This window comes from Moschus berezovskii, chromosome 23 (genome assembly GCF_049115385.1).
Source record: "Moschus berezovskii isolate FMDL1 chromosome 23, NW_MosBer_1.0, whole genome shotgun sequence".
Taxonomy (NCBI): Eukaryota; Metazoa; Chordata; class Mammalia; order Artiodactyla; family Moschidae; genus Moschus; species Moschus berezovskii.
The window spans coordinates 47840895-47863704 of record NC_142482.1 but is presented as its reverse complement, the minus strand read 5'-3'; the positions used below and the strand labels follow the sequence as shown (position 1 = coordinate 47863704).

The 22810-nt window shown below is 42.0% G+C and overlaps 1 protein-coding gene across 5 annotated transcripts in view; it reads left to right on the top strand.

The window, feature by feature from the left end:
- CDKAL1 (CDKAL1 threonylcarbamoyladenosine tRNA methylthiotransferase) overlaps nt 1-22250 on the top strand; it is a 599197-nt gene extending 576947 nt beyond the window's left edge. For all 5 annotated transcript variants that reach the window (XM_088831304.1, XM_055407287.2, XM_088831305.1 and 2 more), the window contains 2 exons: nt 1489-1653; nt 21311-22250. In XM_088831304.1, coding sequence (XP_088687430.1) covers nt 1489-1653; nt 21311-21502 — 357 coding nt within the window. In that variant the 3' untranslated portion in view covers nt 21503-22250. The remainder of the gene's footprint in view (nt 1-1488; nt 1654-21310) is intronic.
- Nucleotides 22251-22810: the final 560 nt, after the last annotated feature.

Below are 22810 nucleotides of genomic sequence, written 5' to 3'. Positions count from 1 at the left end.
TTCATTTGCTTGCCATGAGTAATCCACCACCCAGGTGACCTTTTTCCTATACTTTGATGAAGCAGTGTACTCAATGGTCATAAAAAATCAAACTCAGAAACACCAAGATCCAATTTTGCCTCTCGGAGAAACTGGCTGTGGAATTTCTGGCTCTCATCTGACTTTTTTTTTTTTTTTGGTCTCTACAACCAAGCCTGTCAAAGATTTCATAGGAATTATTTTTCTACAAAAGATGACCTCCAAAAGTGAAGATTGTATCTAGATATCAGAGTAGACTGCTGGATCAGAATTAGGCTATTTATTTTGGATTCTGACTTGAAAAGATTGGCAGGTAGCTCCAGTTCTGAAACAGACGTGTGAGGGAGAACAGAATACATACGGGCTACCTGTAAGTCCCAGAAGAGGAGAAACATTTGCTGGAGGTAAACAGGTACCTTGATCTGTAATCTCTAGTGGGAAGAGACCATCTGACAGTTTCCTGTGAGATGGCCAAAGTACCTGCCCTTCAGAGGAGCTGGTTCTATGTGGATGCAGAACAAGCAAATAACATGCATTTTATAACAGAGCGAAAGAAATGATGGAAACCATCATTTAGCTCCAAACACCAAGGTTAGAACTCTGGAAAAGGGGCTGTGAAATGTTCTTCTTTTCCCCCAAAGCAACAGGCATGTGCGCGCACACACACATGCACCCAAATATTCAGGCCTTAATTTAAAGTGGCTGCTTAAATCATGACTCTTGACAGTGAACTTGCAAGGCTCCAAACGTATGAGGGTTTCATCAGTGTTGTCTGAGTTTTCTTCATTGCCTGGAACAGCCGAGAGCAAAAGTAACTGGCTGTGCCTTCCACGTGCCTTAGGACCACAGGCGTCCTGCAAGGAGTGAGCACTGTCTTTGGCCTCACCCCTCCCAGAAATGCCCTCCCTGTGTGCTGGATACCCAGAGTTTTGAGTATCTGGAAGATAGAGCCCACTTAAGGTGGGATCCCCGAAGAGAAAAAGGATATTAAGGGACAAGGGAGGAAATTTGAATAAATTATAGACTTTAGTTAAGAGTAATACATCAATACTTTGTCCACCTCATGAGAAGAGCCAACTCATTGGAAAAGACCCTGATGCTGGGAAAGATTGAGAGCAGGAGGAGAAGGGGACGACAGAGGATGAGATGGTTGGATGGCATCACTGACTCAACGGACATGCATTTGAGCAAGCTGTGGGAGATTGTGAAGATCAGGGAAGCCTAGCGTGCTGCAGTCCATGGGTTCACAAGGAGTCAGACACAACTTAGTGACTGAACAAGAACAGTGCATCAATACCGGCTTATTAATTGTGACAAATATACCAATGTTAGATGCTAATGAGAGGGAAATTGCACCTGGGGTGTGTGAGCTCTCAGTGCTATGTTAACAATAATTCTGTAAACCTCAAACTGTTCTAAAATAAAATTTTATTTTTAAAAATTAAGTCTCCTGTCATTTTTTTTTTTCAGGTTTTAGTGCCAAAGAACCCCACATTCATGGGGAAAATGGTCGAAGTGGACATTTATGAATCAGGAAAACATTTTATGAAGGGGCAGCCAGTTTCGGACGCCACAGTATTCACGCCATCCATCAGCAAACCGTTAGCAAGAGGAGAAGTCTCGGGTCTAACAGAGGTGGGTGAAAGCGGCCTTCCTCTCCGCCCAGCTGGTGAAAAGGCAGCTGTGGAAGCTCAGTGACTCCAACCTTGTTTCTGTTATCTCGTACAGTTCCCTTTTCATATATGCATGAGGCTTTAATCCTTTCTGACAGATTGAAATCCGAATTAGAAAGATGCATTTTTGCTGATGCCTATAGCTTTGCTTCTCTGCCTGCGGAGGGAAGAAGCGCTTTCTGCTTCTAGGCTTGAGGCAGAGGGCAGAAGCCATTATTTCCAGGTGAAAGATTTAACACCAAAGATGATCTGATCCAGTATGTTTCTGTGTCAGTGGATCCTGAGTGGAAGCGGGTAAGGAAAGGGTCATTTTCATGCTTTGTGAAGATGGTTATAATACAGTAAAAAAAAAAAAAACCTACCTACAGTTAAATAGGCATTAAACCATGTCAGTGTATGTGGTATGGTGCCTTTCTCTAGGGTGTTAGCTGAGTATCTGCTTTAGTCATGTGGAGTGAAAATTAAACATTTTTTTTTCTTTCTATAAAAAAGTAACCTGACCCCTATTTTATACCTTGGTAAATATGGCTGTTTGCCAGGCTCTCTCTTACATTTCATTGAGCTACAGCTGTAAAAGCTGATGGAGTGTGAAATGAAAATGTGTATCACATTTCTAAGCATCATTTGATGTCCTTTCTTCAACACAATTGTTAAGTGCTCCAAAAAAAATAAAAAGTAGAGCAATGACTTAACATTCAGAAAAATGATGAGTGATATTTATCTGGCTGTATAACTCCAGATTTGTTTTAGTAGATGTCTTATCTCCACCTTCCCTCCCCTCCGCCCCAAAGAAATGGCAAAGGCACGTTAATTAAATGTTAGGAATAGTGACAAAGAGGGTCGTATTATCTATATTCTCACCTATTGTGAGATAGTCTCTGAAATCTGAAAGTGAGTGACACTTCTCACAAGCTTGACAAGGACATGTGAAGACTCTGTGGGCATAGCCATCTGACTGATACGGAGAGATGTAGGCCAGCTTTTGTCAAAACCCTGCCAAGTGTGTCAGCCTACTTGACCAGGAGTGAACTCTCCAACTTGATAAGCATATAAGCATAGAAATTAATGTTTTCTGTTGCTTAGGAAAAAAAGCCTACATCATACTTGGGGGTTTGGATGGATGACCAGGGAGGAGCAATGAAATCCAGCATTTAAATTATATTGCTTTTGATATGTTAGGTAGTACTTCAGAAATTTTTCAAGCAAGTGACTTAAAAAAAAAATCTCTTTTTCCTCATGGTATGTTTTACAAGGTTGATTTTAAATTGCCACAGTGAAAAGGATTTTATGGCAAATAGCAGCAGTGGACAAACTGTTATTTCAAAGACCCTGCCTGATTTAATTCCTTCATGTATGCCTATCAAAATGGCTGGTATTTTAAAACATCACATTATCATTATATACGAATGAGGAAAAGCAGCAGCCTTTCATTGGTTCTTTCACTGTAATGTTACTTTCTAAGAGGGTAGCCCCGTTTAAATTCCACGGGCCAGCCTTTTCTATTCTCCTCTGCCTCCCTCCAGCCTGGGAAATGGTGTCATCAACTTCCCGACCAGCCCTCCTCTGGGCTGGGTTGACCCTAAAGTCCCAGGTGAGATGAGGATAAAGGTCATTTGACTGCTGGCCTTTCTGCCCCTCTAGGAAATATACGTTGACCTCAGGCTTGAGGCCAAAGGGTTCAGAATATTGATTTGTGCATTTACATTAAGGGGAACATCCTGCAAGCCCTTTATCACCATTTGTGACTTCATGTAAATTAATGAACAGAGCTTTCCGCTTCATTATTTGTCTGCTTTTAAAGATATGCCAAACTCGGGGTCAAAAAGCCTTCTTCAAAAAAGCATTTGTCCTGGTGTTACAAATGTTTTTGCTGATGATATGAACCAAAATAGATTAAACAGGAGAACAGCTTCCACTTTTATAGGATTTAGAGGAAGGCGATAGAGGTTATAATCCTGCCTCAGACATTTTGAGCTCTTTGAGCTCTGATAAAGGTGCTGGAACTCTTCAGTGAAAAATAAGCTTCACTCTGTGGATGAAATGTGACCCTGGGGTCAGATAGACCTGAGTTTGCATCTCGACTTGTCAATTTACTCCTCTGAGCTTTGGTTTAGTCTGTTAAATAGGGATAATCATTTCTTTCATGGGGTTGTTGAAAGGAACGCATTCGACAGTGTATGTAAACCACCTAAAACTAGGCTTGGGACATAGTAAGTGGTTATCTCCCCTTTCCCCTAAATCTAGCTGCTTTAGAAACAGTAGACTCTGAAGATGACCTTTGGTTGTTAATTATTTAGCTGTGATTATGCAGTGCACATCGCATGGGGGGACGGTGAATTTCTCTGATAGGGTAATCTATTCAGTGCCAAAGAAACTAATCCCATCAGAATTTCTGTCTTCTTAAATTTTCTTGGCTTTTCCTGAGTTTTTCTACAGTAAATGATTCCTCCTCCACACATTATAAAGAAATCTAGAAAAGTCAAAGCATCTAAAGCAAAATACTGTAAAAAAAAAAAAAAAAAAGTTTCCCATAGTAAATGTGTTTCCTTAATTGAGAATATTATGATTATTCTTTAAGTCTTTAGCCCTACGCTATTTTGGACTTATTTTGTCTCACTTTAGGCACCACTGACTTGTGATAAAACTGGGAGAGGTACAACAGACTAGGGGAAAAGCACAGGCCGGGTGGGAGTTACGAGATCTGGATCGCAGGATTCTGGCCTCTGCGGTAATAGACTCTGTGACCTTCTGTACGTCTCTTAGGTTCCCTGGATCTCGGTTGTCTCTAAGACTCTGCATTTGAAATATTTCATCTGACAAAAACGGGTTGAATGCCTACCCTGTGGCAGGACTTTGAATTCTGTAAATATTAATAGAAATAAGGCCTAGTTATTTTCAAATAATGATAGTTATGGAAATGCCCATAGCGTGGTGGAAAAGGAAAGCTTCTGTAGAGCCAAAAGGTAACTGTCCTCTAAGAAATTATATCCTAAACAGCATTTTAAATGGTTATTGCTATTGCTCTTTTCAGTTTGGTTAGAGGGATAGAGGAAGAAGAAAATGGGGTAGAGAGACAAAATTCGTCTGATTACTTTTAGAGAAGATGGAAGCCAAAAATGCCCCCTCTAACCAGACAGGGAGCATTTTCGAATATTCTTTAAGGATAGTTAATTTCAGAAAAAAAGCTATGTAATAGTTATCCTATGGAAAGCACTGTAGGGTTCAAAAGACAGATGGTGCATTTTTCTGTAGACCCTGTCAGGCAGCTTTGTTCATAGGATGAAGAAGAGATGGGAGAAAGCAGAGGACATGTACATTTTCATAGATGTTCTACGATAGTTGGAGAAGGCAATGGCAACCCACTCCGGTACTCTTGCCTGGAAAATCCAATGGACGGAGAAGCCTGGTAGGCTACAGTCGATGGGGTCGCAAAGAGTCGGACACGACTAAGCAACTTCACTTCAGTTCTATGACAGTGATTCTCAAGTGTGGTCCCAGATTGGCAGCATCAGCAGTATATGGGAACTTGTTATAATGCAAATTCATGGGCCCCAACCCAAAACTGAACCAGAAACTCTGGGAGAGGGACCTAGTCCTCTGTTTTTTCAAAGGCTGTCTAGGTAATACAGATGCACACTGAAATTTAAGACCCACTCTTCCAGGAAAATGATGCTCAAGTTGGGGAGGAGTGTTTGATATTTGTAAAAGCAGTTTTACTATATTAACGTAGTAATACCAGACTTTTTATATACCAGAGTAAGCTTACCCTAGGTACAAAAAGAGAGGAAAAAAAGGGTGAGAAAATGGACATTGTTAACTGTCTTCCCCTTGTTCTAAGAGGTGTTTGAGCTGTGAGTCTGCCTTAGGAATACCAGGGAATGTGAGCACTGCTGCTGCTTGAGAAAGACAAACCAGATTCACTGCTGATATTTCTTCTCCTTCTGTGGCCCCTGTTATCACACACCACTTGAATCCTCTTATTTCTTAGATCCATACTCAAGAAGTCAGAGCTATTTTGTGCTTTGCAAAAGAGAGAAAAGAAGAAAATTCTCTCCTAATTCTAAACTTAGAAGTAAGCAGTTTTGTTCCAAAGTGTTCCTCTGTTTAGGTTTCTTCGTATTTGTAAAGAATCACTTTAAAGAAAGAGGTAGGGTGGCTTTCTGAGAAGAGCTCCAGACTTGGAGTCTGGCAGGTGTGGGTTCAGACCACAATTGCTACAGTGTTGTACAGCACACCTTCATTCCAGTCTCCATCTGTAAAATGGAGATAAGTGATTTGCAGAAGATTAAAGTAGATAATGTGGACAACATGCCCCCTGCATAGTATGTATGTTAATATTTGGTAAAGGGATGCAGTAAGTATTCCTTTAAAAATCAGTGATTTAATGACTTTTATTTTAATGTCTTTACTGTTCTAAGTGGTACATTGCTTCCATTGGTCTTCACCATCCAACACAGTATAGCAAATAAGAACATGGATTCTGTATTCTGATCATCTGCATTTGAATCCCTATTTTACCATAAGAAACAGAGCTTGGGACACTTACTCAACCTCTTTCCAACTTAGTTCTTGCCTCTGGAACTGGGGAATAACAATAGTACCCTATGGAAATCGTAGGATTTCCATAGAAATGACTCAGCAATCAATAAATGTCAGCTCCTGTTACAGTAAATGTTGGTCACTGATAATTAATAATAATTATCATTATAATTTGCAGCACATGCTAGGGCATCATTTTACTTTAGGCAATGAAGGTAAAAATTGCACCGTCTTGTATCATTGCAAACATTGTGCTCATCAGCCATTTATTTCGTACAGAATGGCAGATGAAACCAGATCAATTTAAGGGCTCCTCCACACAGTGAGAATGACAAAGTCACAGAGAGAGACTCATAACAATCTTATAACATTGACTGTTCTTACTGCCAGGCGTTTCTTTCTCTTATTCCTTACACCACCTTTTAAAGAATATTCTAGAATGGAGACCAGGACCTGCCCTGTTTCTCACAAGGGAAGGGAAGGCTGCCCTAGGGTCCCCGGCTGTCACCTGTTTCTCATCTACCGGGACTTTGATCCTAATAATGTACTCACTTGAGCGGTCAGATAGCTCAGCACCAACACAGCCGACTGCCCGCAGAGAGGAAGCGGGAGTTTTAAAGGTGGCGTGGTTTGCCTCATTACCAGACAAAGGGCCAGCAGGATATTCAGGTGTACTGAGTTTTATGTACAAACTATACTATATTTTCGGAGCTTTGACCCTTAGAAAAGCATCGTTAAAATGCTTTCCTCTCCATCTAACATTCATTTCCAAAACCACTGAAGTAAAGGGTCTATTAGTTCAGGGCCAGATTTGAAAGTGCATGAAAACTGCATTCATGAGGTTAAGAGATGGCTTAATAATTAAGTTAAAACATTTGAAAGTAGATCTAATTTCAAACAGATCAGCTAACCGTGTTAGAAGCAAATGAGGGTGTGTTCCTTCCCATTTTTCCTTCCACCCCCCAAGATCCTGGCTCCCATCCCAAAGCAGTTTTTCCTAGTTTTTTTTCTTTCCTTTTTAACTTCATATAAGATTGAATTCTTCATTGCCCATATGTTAAATCGGTGTCACAGTGAAAACTGTAGCACATTTAATATTTAGTCCATTTCTTCCTTTCTTATGGCTTCTACTTAGTTTCATTTGTAGATCTGTTAGGGCGTATTTGGGTTTCACAGTCTAGATATATATCTTTTATTCTGTGCTCTTGAGCTGAATTTATTGGGGATTACAGCCTAACTCATATGATTATGTCAGTTCAGAAGTTCTGTAGTATATTAGCAGTGCCTTCCACTCACCAGTCTGAGCACCATCCACAGTATGGTCAGAGCAAGCTGATGCTAAACAGTTAGCTTTCATTTCACTTGTATCACTAACTGTGCGATCACTCATGATAATATTGCCCCTCCTGAGGCTTGTGGCCGGGGCAGGGTGAGGGGAATTGCGTACATCAAGGAACTGACTCTACCTCAGTGATAATAATAATAGCTGCCATTTACTGAGCCTCTGCTATGTGCTGGGTGTTGAGGCTTCTTACTGGTATTACTTCCACTTATTATTCCAGCCTGGATTAGAGCAGCAGGAACACTCAAAGTGTTCTTTACACGGCTGTTCTCACTCATGAGGAGGCATCCGAGGGTGGGACTGGGTCCTCTGCATCCTTTGCCCACACGCAGGGAAGCACGGGCAAGGGGCTTGAGGCAAAGGCGGGGGCAGACTCCCAGAGCAAGGAGGGCTCAGGGCTAGAGAAAAGGATGAGGCCCCCGAGCCTGAGTGACTCACACGTTCAACCCACAGGTAATGCCTGGCCTCTTAGGATATGTCTTAGCACTTATTGAACATATTATCCCAGCCCTGGACTACATACTGGAGTTAGAAGTAATAAATATGGTCTTAGCCTTTGAGATTTTAGTCTAGATGTTCTTCTGGTAACACTGCTGTTCTGTTGTGACCCTTGTTGGGAGGGATTGGAATGAGAGAAAGGGTCCTGTGGGTGTGCACTGGCTACCCAAGGTGACATCATTGCTCTGGTGATGAAAGTTTTATAGGTGATTCTCCCCAAATCTAAGGTGTCCAGGACTGCTCTTTGGTACTCTCATTTGGACTATGTTCCTTTCCTTTCAAAAGTCTTAAGCTTTTTACTCAGGCATCAGTGAGCAGTACCGAGGATGATCATGTCTCAGTTTGTCTGGGACGGTCCTGGTTTACACCAGCTGTCCTGGTATAATTAATAATAGTGCCCTTTTTTCATTCTTTGAGGGGTCCTCATTTGGATGATAAATTAAGTGGTCCTCCGATCAGTCTGTAAAGTAGGTTCAGCATTATTCCAGTCACTGCTTGGGGTCAGAAGTCTAAGGTGTGATCCTTGCCCTCAAGGAGATGGAAGTGAAGTTGGGAAAGGAAGACAGGTTCTTTTTAAGCGAAATCTGTAATATATAAGGTGATAAATGAGATGACATCAGATCATAAGAAATTGGAAGATGGGAGACCTTTATAGAGTTGAGGGATCAGCGAAAATATGGATTAGGGTTCTCGAAAGCCAACAGAAAGCAGTTAAACAGAAAGGGGTCTAAAAAGGGATACTGAGCAGTTCACAGAATAATTAGCAGGGCTGCAGAGGAGACTCTTTGCCAAGTTTTCCAGAAATAAGACCCAAACCACATAGAAGCTGCTGGAAAGAGATGTTGCCTCTGCCCTGCTTGCCCCAGCAAGACAGAAGCCCCAAGCCCCTGTCTACTTACCCATGCAGCTTGCTTCACAATCCAGGTCTCAGACCTGTTGCATCTGAGTGTGGAACCAGGGCCTCAGATTTGTACCAGAAGGACAGAGGAAGATGGGAAGGTGGAACGTGTTTCCTGGAATCTGTGTCAGTGAGGTGGAATTTACAGTGTGGAGAGCACTAGTGTGGTGAGGGTATTCACACAGTTCCCACTGCAGAGGGTGTCATGGTCTGATAGGATTAGGACTGGACTGAAGATAAGTGAAGTGAAGTCGCTCAGTCGTGTCCGACTCTTTGTGACCCAGTGGACTGTAGCTTACCAGGCTCCTCAGTCCATGGAATTTTCCAGGCAAGAGTACTGGAGTGGGTTGCCTTTTCCTTCTCTGGGGGACCGCACTGCAGGCAGACGCTTTACCATCTGAGCCACCAGGGAAGCCTGGACTGAAGATAAGAAGGACCTAATCATGCAAGTGAAGGAAAAGATTCTTCTCAATGCCAGAGGAACATAAGTCAATGACAGAGTGAGCAGGAATGCATTTGGCTTTCTTTGGGCATCTGTAAATAGCCATGGGCAGCTGGGCGCAAGTGTATAGTAATGTTCATTGTAAAGAGTGGGCCTCTGGGCTTTGAAGTGAAGTAGCAGATTATATCCGGAGAAGGCAATGGCAAGCCACTCCAATACTCTTGCCTGGAAAATCCCATGGATGGAGGAGCCTGGGGGGCTGCAGTCCATGAGGTCGCTAAGGGTTGGACACGACTGAGCGACTTCACTTTCACGTTTCACTTTTATGGATTGGAGAAGGAAATGGCAACCCACTCCAGTGTTCTTGCCTGGAGAATCCCAGGGATGGGGGAGCCTGGTGGGCTTCCATCTATGGGGTCACACAGAGTCGGACATGACTGAGGTGACTTAGCAGCAGCAGCAGATTATATCGGAGAAGGCAATGGCAAGCCACTCCAGTACTCTTGCCTGGAAAATCCCATGGACGGAGAAGCCTGGTGGGCTGTAGTCCACGGGGTCGCTAAGAGTCAGACACGACTGAGCAACTTCACTTTCACTTTTCACTTTCATACATTGGAGCAGGAAATGGCAACCCACTCCAGTGTTCTTGCCTGGAGAATCCCAGGGACGGGAGAGCCTGGTGGGCTTCCGTCTATGGGGTCGCACAGAGTCAGACACGACTGAAGTGACTTAGCAGCAGCAGCAGCAGATTATATTGGGTTTACCAGGTGGCTCAGTGGTAAAGAATCCAGCTGCCAATGCAGGAGACACAGATTTGATCCCCGGTTTGGGAAGATCCTGCAAAGAAGGAAATGGCAACCCACTCCATTTTTTGCCTGGGAAGTCCCATGGACAGAGGAGCCTGGCAGGCTACAGTACATGGGGTCAAAAAAAGAGTCAGACATGACTTATGACCAAACAACAACAGCAGCAGCATGTTACACTGAGTTAACTAAACAGCTCATTTGGGTTTTTCATAAGATGTGACAGGAAAACCTGAATGAACTTTCTGGCCAACCCAATACAGTAAAGTACATGTATTAGTCTGTGATACTGCAGTAACACATTAACCCTGAAATCTCAGGCTTAACACAGGAAAGGTTTATTTCCTACTCTTCACTGCAACACATCTAGTACCATTTTATTAGTTGATCTCGAATCAGGGCTTGTCTGCTCCACACAGGCACTCAGGGACCCAGGTCGACTGCCTTGAGAACCAACTCTTCACTGCCTCAGCACAGGAGGGGCATAGGGTATTTCTATTTATATCCTTTGGCCAGAATCATTCATATGGCCTAGAGTTTAGGAGATACACACTTCTGTATGAATAAGATATGAGGGAGTACTGGAAGTTTCTGCCATGCACGTTGGAAGGTTTTTGAGCACCAGTGTAATGGTGAAAGTTGCCTGTGTGAGCCAAGTTCACAGGAGCAGGGCCACCCCATCTGCTCCATTTACCACCAGCTTTGGGTCATAGCACAGCGCCTAACTCAGAGCTGGTGCTCTGTACACGTTCCTTGAATGAGCTTGACTCTCACTGATACGCATCGTAGGAGGGAGGGTTTCTTGACCAGAGGCAGGGAGGTTAACGGTGCATGATAGGTTGATAATCTTCAGTTCCTTCAACTTAGGACATTAGTATATTCTTCAAAGGCTAAAAAAAAGAAATTCACAGTGAAGCTACCCAACCTGCTCTTTGAAGTCATTTGACATCTTGATAAGCAGATTGCAAAAGCCTCTTTTTAAATTGATAATAATCTTGCAAATTTAAATTCTTTTCACGGAAACTGTAACGATGAGTACCTTAGAGCCAGGCATGCTTCTAACCATCAATTTTCAGCCTATTTCTCCTGTCATGTTCAGAGTACTAACTTTGAGTTGTGCCTAAAATAATAGAACCATGAATACCTTCTGTTTTGTACCATAGTTTGCCACATTTTAAATTTAAAGGGCTTCAGAGAAAGAAATTCTCTCCTGTCCCTCAAACTCCCCGGTGCCATTGTATGAAACTACTGAGAAACAAATGTACAAGCCATGTGTCAAGTCAACAGTTATCTGGTAGAAAGTCAACCTATAAAAGTAAGATCTGGTAACTTTCAAATTTGCCACCACTTGAGAAGGAAGTCCAAAGGACAAAAAAATAAAAGCCAAAAACCACTGGAGATTTACATAATCGAGGTCAGCATTTTCCTTCCGGAGGCCTCTGGCTCCTGGGGATTCTTTCATGCAGATAGCCACACTGAAAGACTAGTATATCCCTCAAGCACGTAAACTTTGTTATCTTTCTACATAGATTTGGGATTTGGGGTCTGTCCCTGATAACTGTGTGATCATTGGCTGGTTAGTTACCATGTCAAGGTATGTTTCCTTTTCTATAAATTGAGGGTATTAGAGTCTATTCAATAGAGTAATTCTGGCAATGAAATGAGATAATTCATGGGAGGCACCCAGTGGTACTGGCACGGAGGAAGTGATCCATGACTACATGGTACAAAATTGGTGGCGTGCTGATGATCACTGAAGATTTATTTGGGCCTGGTTAACTGAGATGCTAACATCACATCCGTGACATATATACCGTGAGAAGAAGAGGTGGTCATTGGTCTTTTCAGTAATGTTTATAACCACAACAGCGTTTTTTAAAGTATAGTTCCCTAAAATAAATACTTTGTGATGGTGTTTCTAAGTTTCCCCTTTTCGTTGGCTTGGAGCACTGTTTCTTTTCTGCTCTCCTTCAGATGATGTCAGTTCCTCTGAACTGTCAAAAAGCATCCATGGTGTAGGATAGTGTTACTTGCTACAGGCTTTAAAAAAAAAAAAAATTCTTGTAGGAGGTGATTTTCCATGCTCTGTACTGTATAATCTGATAATAAACACAAACAATCTGCCTAATTGGTCTCCCTGTTTTTCCCCTCTATAAAAGTCAGATCATGTCTCTCTTGTGCTCAAAACCATGTAGGATTCCATGACCTAACTTATGTACCCAACAGAATTAAAAGCAGGCATTCAAATAGATACTTGTTCTGTTTGTATGCCAATTGCATTGTATACCAGTGTTCATAGCAGCATTATTCACTATAATCAAAAGCTGGAAACAATCCAAGTGTCCGTCAACAAATAAATGGATTTAAACAGAATGTGTTTGATATGTTGATATATACATGCAATGGAATTTTGTTCAGCCATAAAAAGAAATGAAGTTCTGATACTTGCTACCACAAGGATGAACCTTGAAAACATGCTAAGTGACCTGTCAGGCATACAAAAAAAACAAATATTACATGGTTCCACTTATATACAAGATCTGAAATAAGCAGAGCCTCTTTCTGTAGAGCCAGAAAGTAGATTAGATGTTGCCAGAGGTTATGGGTACGAGAGTTGTTTCTTAATGGTTGTAGGGTTTCTGTTTGGAGTGATGAAAAAGTTTTAGAGATAGTAGGGATGGTTGTACAACATGGCAATCATAACTGTCACTGATCTGTACACTTAAAAATGATTCAAATGGTAATTTTTATGTTATATGTATCTCATCACAGTAAAAAAAAATTTTTTTTTAAAGTCTAGGGTTTCCCATGACACTCAGAATGGAAGCCAAAGGCCCTGTAGTGACCTCCAAGGCCTAGTGCTTTGCACACTCTGCTGGTCTCTCTACCTTATCATCGACCTCTTCCCCATCAAACCCTCTGAGCCAGTCACTGGCTCATGCTGCTCCTTGGATGTGAACACACTGGGTTTGCTCCCTCCAGAGGGCCTTTCCACTTGCTTGTCTCTCCGCATGGAACATGCTTCTCTTAGATGCCATGTGACGTGTCTGTCATCTCCTCCGTTCAGGTCTCTGCTGAAATACCACCTTATCCACGAGGCTTCCTGAGGAGCCCTCTGTGAAATAGTTACCCCCACCTTCAGTCATACCTAGTACCCGCTGTCCTTACTCTGTTTTCCTTGATGGTCCATCTTACCATCAGACATAGCAAATATTTATGTGTTTGTCTCCAGCTAATACAACCAGAGTCCCATCCATGAGAACTGAGCTGTTCTGCTTTGCTCACTCCTTTGGCCTTAATGTCTGAAATAGTGCCTGCTCCCTCAGTGTCTCTTGAATGAATGAATATATTTGTGCTGTTAGGCTATCCCTTACTTCATTGATTCTAAAACCATATATCCTGTGGTACTGAGGATAATACTGAGGATGACAGGGTTGATTGTGACAGCAGGTAACGTCACCCATTTTTTTGTTGTTCTTATTGTTTAAAACCCAAACATCTGCCAAAACACTCTCATGGTGACCTATTTGGACAAAATCCTTAAGAGTAATTATTTTGAGTTGGACTGATTAAAGATTAAGGCACTCAATTCTTATGTTCATCTGCATCCCAGTTCACAGTTTCCTCCATGTAAGGAGGAGGATGGTTTCGGTTGTGGTTTAAGAGATTATCAAAAGGATTTAATTGTCAGCAAAGCATTTTGACCCATTTCATCCCTTCTTTTTCTTTAACTTTACCACACCTGAGGAGCAGCTTGCTTATTTCCAGCCAATAATTTGGAATAGATGAGTTCTGATTTCTGCTACTCTCATGAACGTTGAAATCCCTGGCTTCACAGTTCTAAGCAAGCCTCTTGGAGTGGGTGTGTGTGTGGGTGTGTATATACTTCTGTGGCTGATATTTAGTAAGCAGAAGAAAGAACTGTACTATTAATTTTGAATCTGACTCTTTACCCTACTCTGCTCCTTATTTTGGTAAGTGTAAGAAGTTGAAAATTGGAAAGTGTAGGTTTATTTGAATGGACATTTGGTGCTGAGGTTAAGAAGGTCAAATAAGATGAAAGCATGCAGATAGAAGCCCACAGTGGAGGGTTGAGCAGTCACCTTCGTTCATCCCTTCTTACCGGGATTCTCTCAGCAGTGTGCATTAGGGATGTTTGAGTGAAGTTTATATTTTAGGGATAAAATGCAGTTATGATAGAGATAATTTTCTGCCATGAGGATAATTTTGTATTCTAAGCAAGCTTTTCACAATTAGGAGATCTTGAGTTTCTTTTCCAATAGTGTACTGCAGTGCATAATGTATATTTTAAGACAGTTTCCTTGCATTGATCACATATTTGGTTTCGATAGATTTTCTGTGTAGGCCATATGTTCAGGCTCAGTTAAAAAAAGATTCTGAACTCTAATTTATCTTGAGTTATAAGATATCAAACGATTTTTCCTTCCTCCCTGTTAGCTTCCACTGCAAGCTGTAACAGTGCCTCTGGGCCATGAGAAAATTTACACATAAGAAATATTTTGAATTTGTTAAATGAAGTTCAGAGCTTAAGAGTTGTTTTCAGATCTCTTGAGTAGGATGAAATCCAACCTTACAGGAAATAATTAGGTGATGGGCAGATGCCGAGCTTTGGTTTTTGATATGATTATGTATCTTTCTTTCACTTGGCGCAGCTCAAGTCAGAAGGTTGGGCCCCTAACAAGGGGGGTCACCGAGACCACACAGGGGCACATCAGATCTGTTCCTTCGGTGGACGTCAAGCCAGAATTATTCAGGATAGAATCTGAAATGCATTTGATCCTCTGGTAGATAGTTTAATAATTTATGTTTGGCCTTATTAGCAAAGCCGTGTGTTTACTCGATCACCAAAATAAGATGAAAAAAACTAAGATCATGGTGAGTTTTTTAAGTGTGTATGTGGTCCAGTTGAAAACATTTTCTTTGCAGTTTTAATGATCTGATAGCAAGTACACATTCGAGGTAAGGGGGAGGGGAAATGACACATGAATAACGACTGATTTAGAATTGCTCACGCCCCAGAGTGGCACCCAAAGGCTGATAGTACTGTGCTGTCATCTTGTAATTGCAACAGAGGTTTTCCAATGTCAGTTTTCTCCCAGAATAAATGAACAGGTATAATAGATTCCAGGTTTCATTTGTTGATCCTCTTACATGATGATGTGCCTGTAACACGAATGGACTGTATGTGTAGCATTCTTTCTGGAGACTACAAGCACTAGAAAATGCTACCATGTGTGGTTTGGAGATAATGAACCCTCTTAGTGACGTGATATTAATATGCTCCCAATTAGAGAAATGTCTCGAAGAATAGTGGAGAAAGGTACCTTGACCTCTGTAATCCCCTGTCTGTCCTGGCATCAGATAATGACACGAACGCAGGGACAAGGTTGTCTGTTCGTCCCAGAAGGGGAACTGGCACGTGGAATGCCAGGTGCATCCACGTGCAGGGGCTCAAGAATTCACTTAGAAGCTGCACTGCAAGATGGGGAGACAGGTGGCAGCTCTCTTACAGGAATGTCTTTTGTTTGAGCAGAACCAGACCAACTGTTACTCATTAAAACACATTTTGCAACATGTTCTAATGTGAGCAGATTAGGGATGTGTGTGTGTCGCCCGTGCAGAGAAAACCCAATGACATACCATCCACCGGTCACATTTACTGAGTCTCAGAGTGGCTCAGAGCCCCGAGACAGGTCGTGTGAAGTCACCTGACCTGAGGCTGGTTTTCCTGGAAGGGCATTCTGTAGGGAAATACAGAATAACACCATTACCTTCCTGTGAAGTGGACAAAGTCAGTTTGGTAGGAATCTTGATACTGGCGGTTGTTTTAACAATCAAGCAGTGCCTTGATTTTTCTCATTTGTTCGCAGTGCATTGTATCTCTGATGTGTAACTACTCAAGCTAGATGTAATATGACTAAAGCCATGCCTCTCCCCTCCTTCCCCATTTCCACCTACTCTATAAACTGGACAGGTACTTGAAGTTGGGAGAAACTCATGTTAGCTTCTTCACTGAGTAGTTGGGAGAATTAAAGGAGAGATGGCATGGAGAATAAAAACATGTGCCGGACACTTGGGGAACGTTACAGAAACACTGAGTCTTCTCCTTAGTGTTTATACACAGAGCTTACCTTCTGCCTGTCTTGCTGGATCCTTATGCCTCTGATTCTGCAGCCATGTCTCACTTTATAAATGTTTTTGGTGAAAAGGAGAAGGAAGTTGGAGTTGACTGTGACTTAGTCCCTTCCTTTTTAGTTTCCTTGAAAATAGCACCACAACAATATTAGATATTGGAGCAAAGTGTTATCTATTTCCTGAAGTTTCTGAACATCAAAATTGTTTTGGTTTCTAGGATTTTTTTTATTTAGTGTATATTCAAGGTTCTGTTCTAATAGATTTATTACTTTAATAGGATTTGATAAGCTACACCTTTGAAAATCGTAGAATATGTTTAGGAATTTGGATGTAAGTATGTTTAGAAATTAATCAGTGAAACAATGAGATTTACAAGGAGGAAAGATCATGTTAATTAAAGTTAACACCTTTTCAATATGTCCTTAATCTACTATGACTAGATAAATACTTGAATCTTTTTGACTAAACAAAGGTCATATCCTGCTTTGTTTCTGTTTTGTAAAGGCACTTCTAAATGGAATTTGACTTCTTAAGAATTATAAATCTGAGCGTTGATGTTTGGTTATAGCAAATAATAAAATTTATTGAATTTGTTGTATTATAGCTTGAGAGATATAAGTGTGTCTTGAATTTCAAAAGTTAATAACTCTGAAAATGTTTAAGAGGTGTATGGAAGGTTCAAGCCTTCTGTTTACTTTCCAGAACTATTGACTATGCCAGGTTTTTCTTCTGTGAAGTCAGTTATGTGCATTATTCTATGCACATGTGTATGTTTAAATTTCATCTTGCTACTGGTTATTTATCATCACTTCCCCTACAAGCACTTTTTTCCATTACAGCATGGAAACATTATATACATTATTTTCTAACCGTGAATGCTGCTTCTGACTGTGAAAACTGCAATAGTTGTGCGTTTGCATGTTAGAGGAACTTGGACTTTATGAGAAAGTCCTTGTATTTCCTTTATTTCCAATTACTTTTCCTTCAGTATCCCAGTGGTAGTTGACAATTGAAATGTACAAAGCTACATTGTAATTGTCTACCAATTACTCTGTCATCTGAGAAGCTTTTTTTCAATCATATTTAACACATCATCAGACTCTTTTAATCAAATCATGAATTGGTACAGAGTGAAGACCTGGAGGCTCAGATGCTAAAGAATCCGCCTGCAATGCGGGAGACCTGGGTTTGATCCCTGGGTCAGGAAGATCCCCTGGAGAAGGGAATGGCAACCCACTCCAGTATTCTTGCCTGGAGAATTCCATGGACAGAGAAGTATGACGGGCTACAGTCCATGGGGACGCAAAGGGTCAGATAAGACTGAGCAGAGATGATAATGGAAGCACAGTGGGTAAAGACAGGCTGCATTTTCTCTCTGCTGCCCTGTTGTCAGGCTCACATTGATCTCAGGGAGAGTGGCAGGTCAGGGGGCTTCTTGTGGCTGTGGAGGGATGCCACTGAACTTCCATACACTCCTGTGATACAGCCTGTCCCTCCAGGACAGGAGAGTGCTGGCACCAGATGGGTCAGTTATGTTCAAATGTGTTCAGTGTTTGCATGGGAGAGGAAAAAAAACATCAGTGCCTGAGGAGGAATGACTGAGGCAAACCCAGCCCCAGATAATGTACAATAGTAGTTTAATAGGTACCCTTTATATTTTGAGCAAAATTTTATGGCAAATGAGTAGGAAGGAGCAGAGGAAAAATTTTTATGAAACTCTTGTTAACAGTCAAAGGGATTTTTTTTCAGACTCGGAGCACAAGTACTTTACCTATTCTTGTAGCTTTGTGAAGCAGAAGGTGTTACAAAGTGAAATTCGCTCAGTCGTGTCCAACTCTTTGTGACCCCATGGACTATACAGTCCATGGAATTCTCCAGGGCCCAGAATACTGGGGTGGGTAGCCTTTCCCTTCTCCTGGGGATTTCCCAACCCAGGCCTCCCACCTTACAGACGGATTCTTTACCAGCTGAGCCACAAGGGAAGCCCGAGAATACTGGAGTCGGTAGCCTACCCTTCTCCAGGGGATCTTCATAAAACCAACCAGACAGGTGGCTCAGTGGTAAAGAATCCACTGCCAACACAGGGGATATAAGAGATGTGGATTTGATCCTTGGGTGGGGATGATCCCCTGGAAGAGGAAATGGCAGCCCACTCCAGTGTTCTTGCCTGAACCCCATGGACAGAGGAGCCTGGCGGCTACAGTCCACGGGGTCATAAAGAGTTGGACACAACCGAGTGACTAAGCATACACACATGATGAAAGCTTGGAGACTGACTTAGTCCTGCCCCCACCGCCCCCCGGCAGCCTGACCCTTGGTCCAACACCAGTGATCTCCTAGTGGCAGCTTCTGGAATTGCAGGCACAGAACCAAGGTCCAGCATTCAGAGCTGAGGGTTGGGGTAGATCCTTCCTGAAGCCAGTAGAGCTTAAGACTCAGGAACTCGAGGGGGCCATTCCAAGGGCCTGTACCTAGTTTTGAATTGATTTTTTTGAGAGAAAGCATCAGGCCCCACGGTATCTGGATCTGAACCTCCTGAAGTTATATCTGCCGGTGTGAGCCAGGCTGTGTGTGTATGTGCACAGACGCCTCCACATTTTTCTGGGGTCCCAGTCTGTAGTCCTCACTGACTTCTCAGAGCCATCTGTGACTTAAAGAGGTCAAAGGCCACAGGCCTAGGAGAAATTAATCAGCCTCTTCGTTCTGGTCTTGTAAAGCTAAGCTTAGAAAGTGATGGCTTAATTGCCAGAGGCGACAACTCATGACCCGTGTACAGTTGTACCCACTGGTCACCAGAGACATGGCTAGCCTGTTTTTGAGCAGCTCGATCTCATCTGCAATACATCCTCATATCCACCCATCCATCCATTCATTTCTGAACACTTGCTGCGTACCTGCTCTGTGTTTGCAGCTGTGGGGGTTCCAAGAGCCCAGAGATGAACTAGGCGACCTTCCACCCAGTATTCTCCTTCCCCATCCCCACCTCCATCTCTCAAAATGTTATTCAGGTTTCAGCAAGGGAGGCACTGATTCTAAGGCCTGTGCGTCAGGTGGAAATCTTATATCATGGAATCAGAACCACACTCTGAAACCCTAGAACCACCCTGAGAGTGGCCAGGGGCCCTCATCCTCCCCACACCTGCAGAGATGCCTGAGGGAACAGACACCACCTCAGAATTCTCACTGTCACATCTCCTGGCTCCTCGTGTCCCTGCCGAGCTGGGTTTCCCTGTCTTTCCAAGTCTGGTACCCAGAGGGTCACCCAGAGGGTTATATGGCACCCAGGGTCAATGGAAGGGCTGCATGTGGGGTGGATCACTCTGGCCACCCAGACCCCTTCAGGTACCCCCTCAGGGTCAGGAGCAGCCCTCCTACAGCCAGTGTGTTTGCTGAATAAAATCGCCTCCTGTGGTTTTTCCTTTGTCGTTATTCTTTTCCTAAGTAGATACAGTCATATCCCTGAAAGTTAAGTTCCTTTGTGATGCAACTCCACATCAGTTCTACCCTTCAGGAATTCTGCCTTGATTCTCCGTAAACACTCTTTGTCTCTCCCATATAGTTTGAGTATAACCTGGAAATTTATGAACTTGGTCTGACCCTTAAAGGAAAGGAACGGTTGCTTATACCTGACTTGGCCCTGACCTGTGGTGGGTGTTTGAATGCAGCTGTGGTGAAGGAGTAAATGATAACTTCTTCTTACATCAGACTAGAACGCTTCTGCAGTGCAAAGGAGGCCATCAACAAAAGGAAAAGGCAACCAACTGAATGGGAGAGAATATTTGCAGAATGTGTATTTGATATCTGATGGGGGGGTTGATACCTCAAACATATAAAGAACTCACGTAGCTCAATACCAAAAAAGAAACGTGATTTTTTTAAATGAGCAGAGCATCTGAATACTGTAGACCGTTTACCAAAGAAGACATACAGATGGCCAACAGGTGTGTGAAAAGATGCTCGTCAGCATTAATCATCAGGGAAATGAAAATTAAAAGCACAATGAGATATCACCTCGTACCTGTTAGAATGGCTATTATCAAAAGAGATTAGCACTAACAAATGCTGGTGAGCATGTGGAGAAAGAGGAACCCTCATGCATTGTTGGTGGAAATGTAAATTGGTACAGCCACTCTGGAAACCAGTGTGGAGTTTCCTCAAAAATTAAAAATAGGACTGTGGTTTGATCCAGCAATTCTACTTTGGAGTGTTAGACCAAAGGAAACAAAAACACTAACTCAGAAAGATACCTGCATTCCCATGTTCATTGCAGTGTTTTTTACAGTAGCCAAGACATGGGCATGAAGCACCCCAAATGTCTATCAATGGATGAATGGACAGGGAAGATGTGGCATATGTATGCAATGGAATATTACTCAGGTATAAAAAAGAAGGAAGTCTTGGCATTCACAACAGCATGAATGAACCTTGAGGGCATTATGCTAAGTGAAATGCATCAGGGAAAGACATGGCATCTAAAATAACAAAACTGATTGTATAGAAGCAGAGACCCAATCGGTGGTTGTCAGAGACAGGGGCATGGCAGGTGGATGACATGGGTGGAGAGAGTCAGAAGATGCAAACTCTCAGTGAGAAATACATCCCGGGGATGTAAGGTATGGCATGGTGACTATAGTTAACAATTCCACATTGTATATTTGGAAGTTCTAGAGAATAGATCTTTAAAAGTAATCTTCCCTAGGGAAGAATTTTGTAACTGTGCTGGAACAAGACCTACTGTGGTACTCATTTCAGTCTATACAAATGTTGAATCCTTACCTTGAACAGCTGAAACTAATACAATGTTATATGTCAAGTTATATTTCAATTAAAAAAATTCGTTCCTTCTAGGAATCTTTTGCTGAATTTGATATAATTATCAGTGCTTTTTTCTTTGTCTTTGTCTTTAAAACCTTTTGCTTTCCTCTGTTTCTCTCTCCATAGGAATTCAGAAATAGGCTTGGGAATCACCTGAATTCAGTATCCCACACCTCAGCTGCAAATCAACGCGAGTCGGCCAGTTCCCGAATGGTGCTGCTATTGCAAAGACTCCACCGGGACTCTGCAGTGAAGACATCTGTGGGCCTGGCTCTGTTCGCTCTTCTTGTTGCGCTTGTGGTCAAGGTCTATAATTAAAACACAACCAGCTGAAGCATCTGTGAAGAAGAATAAATTTCTGATTCAAATCTTCAAAGAAAAGGAGAGCAACCACATCAGTTCTCAAAGGGCAATGATTTATACTGGCCTCACTAACGGCTCTTCAGCCACACCCTTTAATGAGGTTTCCCTGTCTCACATTGAGTTGGACCCATTGGTTATTTGACCTAAAATCTAATAACAGCTGCCATAGCATATCTTTTCAATTAAATGCCCTTGGGTTTATTTTTAGCAAAAAAAAAAAAATGCAAGTGGTTGCATTTTCTTTAAATCACCAGTCTTCAAGTCAGAACCTGTTTGTATGGTGGGTCTGGTTACCTCTTCCTCATGCAGGAAGAATTTTCCATTTCCAATAAACATTTTAAAATCTTATCTTTCTCTTTATGCATTGTTTGGGGCCCCAATATTACAAAGCTTTTATTTTCCACAGCAGATGTGTTACGGAACAGTTTATATGGAAACCTGTTTTGGGAACTTCAGTCCTTTTGGAATGCACAGGAAGAGCCTGCCAATTAAAGGATCGTGGCAACATTTTGAAAAATCTGTGGAATCACCCCCTTCTTTAATAACCCACAAACTTTCAAAAACTGGATTTGTCTAAAACAAGCTCTGCCTCTTTTCTGGCTTTTTTTTTTTTAATCTATTTACATCAACTGTTTATTTCTACCTAATGTCATTGGCATTCACTAAATGAAGTTATTTCCATCACAATAAAAGCAGTTGGTATAATGAACAAGTCTTATGACTATCAGAATTTAAATAATTTATTTGGATTGTGCAGTCATAGGAACATCAGGCACCCTGTGGTTACAGGACAGTTTTCATTTTAAATCCCTACCCTCTTCAGCTTGTGTTTTTATCCCAAAATGTTTCAACCTCATTTGTGTCTTTAAGGAATCTAAGTTCAAATTATGTCATCAGTCATTGAGTTTAAAAAAAAAAAAAAAATCAAAGACTTCAGTACATACCTCCCAAACCTGATATGTGGTTCTAAGAAGAGATCACATTTAAAATGCAAGGATCTGCTCTTGACCCTCTGGGAGCCCTGCAGTGACTCGGCCACTTAGGATCGTCCTGATCCATCAGCAGGAAGAGGGAGAAGAGTTAGCAGAGTATGGGAGGGAGCCTGCTGGGTGCTTCCTTTTTGAGATACATGCAATCATTTCTTTATTAATAAACAGTGGGTTCCAGCATAGTACTGACTTAATGAAAACCTTGCAGACATGGAAATACCACTGAAAGCCTAGAGTCACACTGTAGAGGGCAGAAGAAAAGCGTCACCTCTGA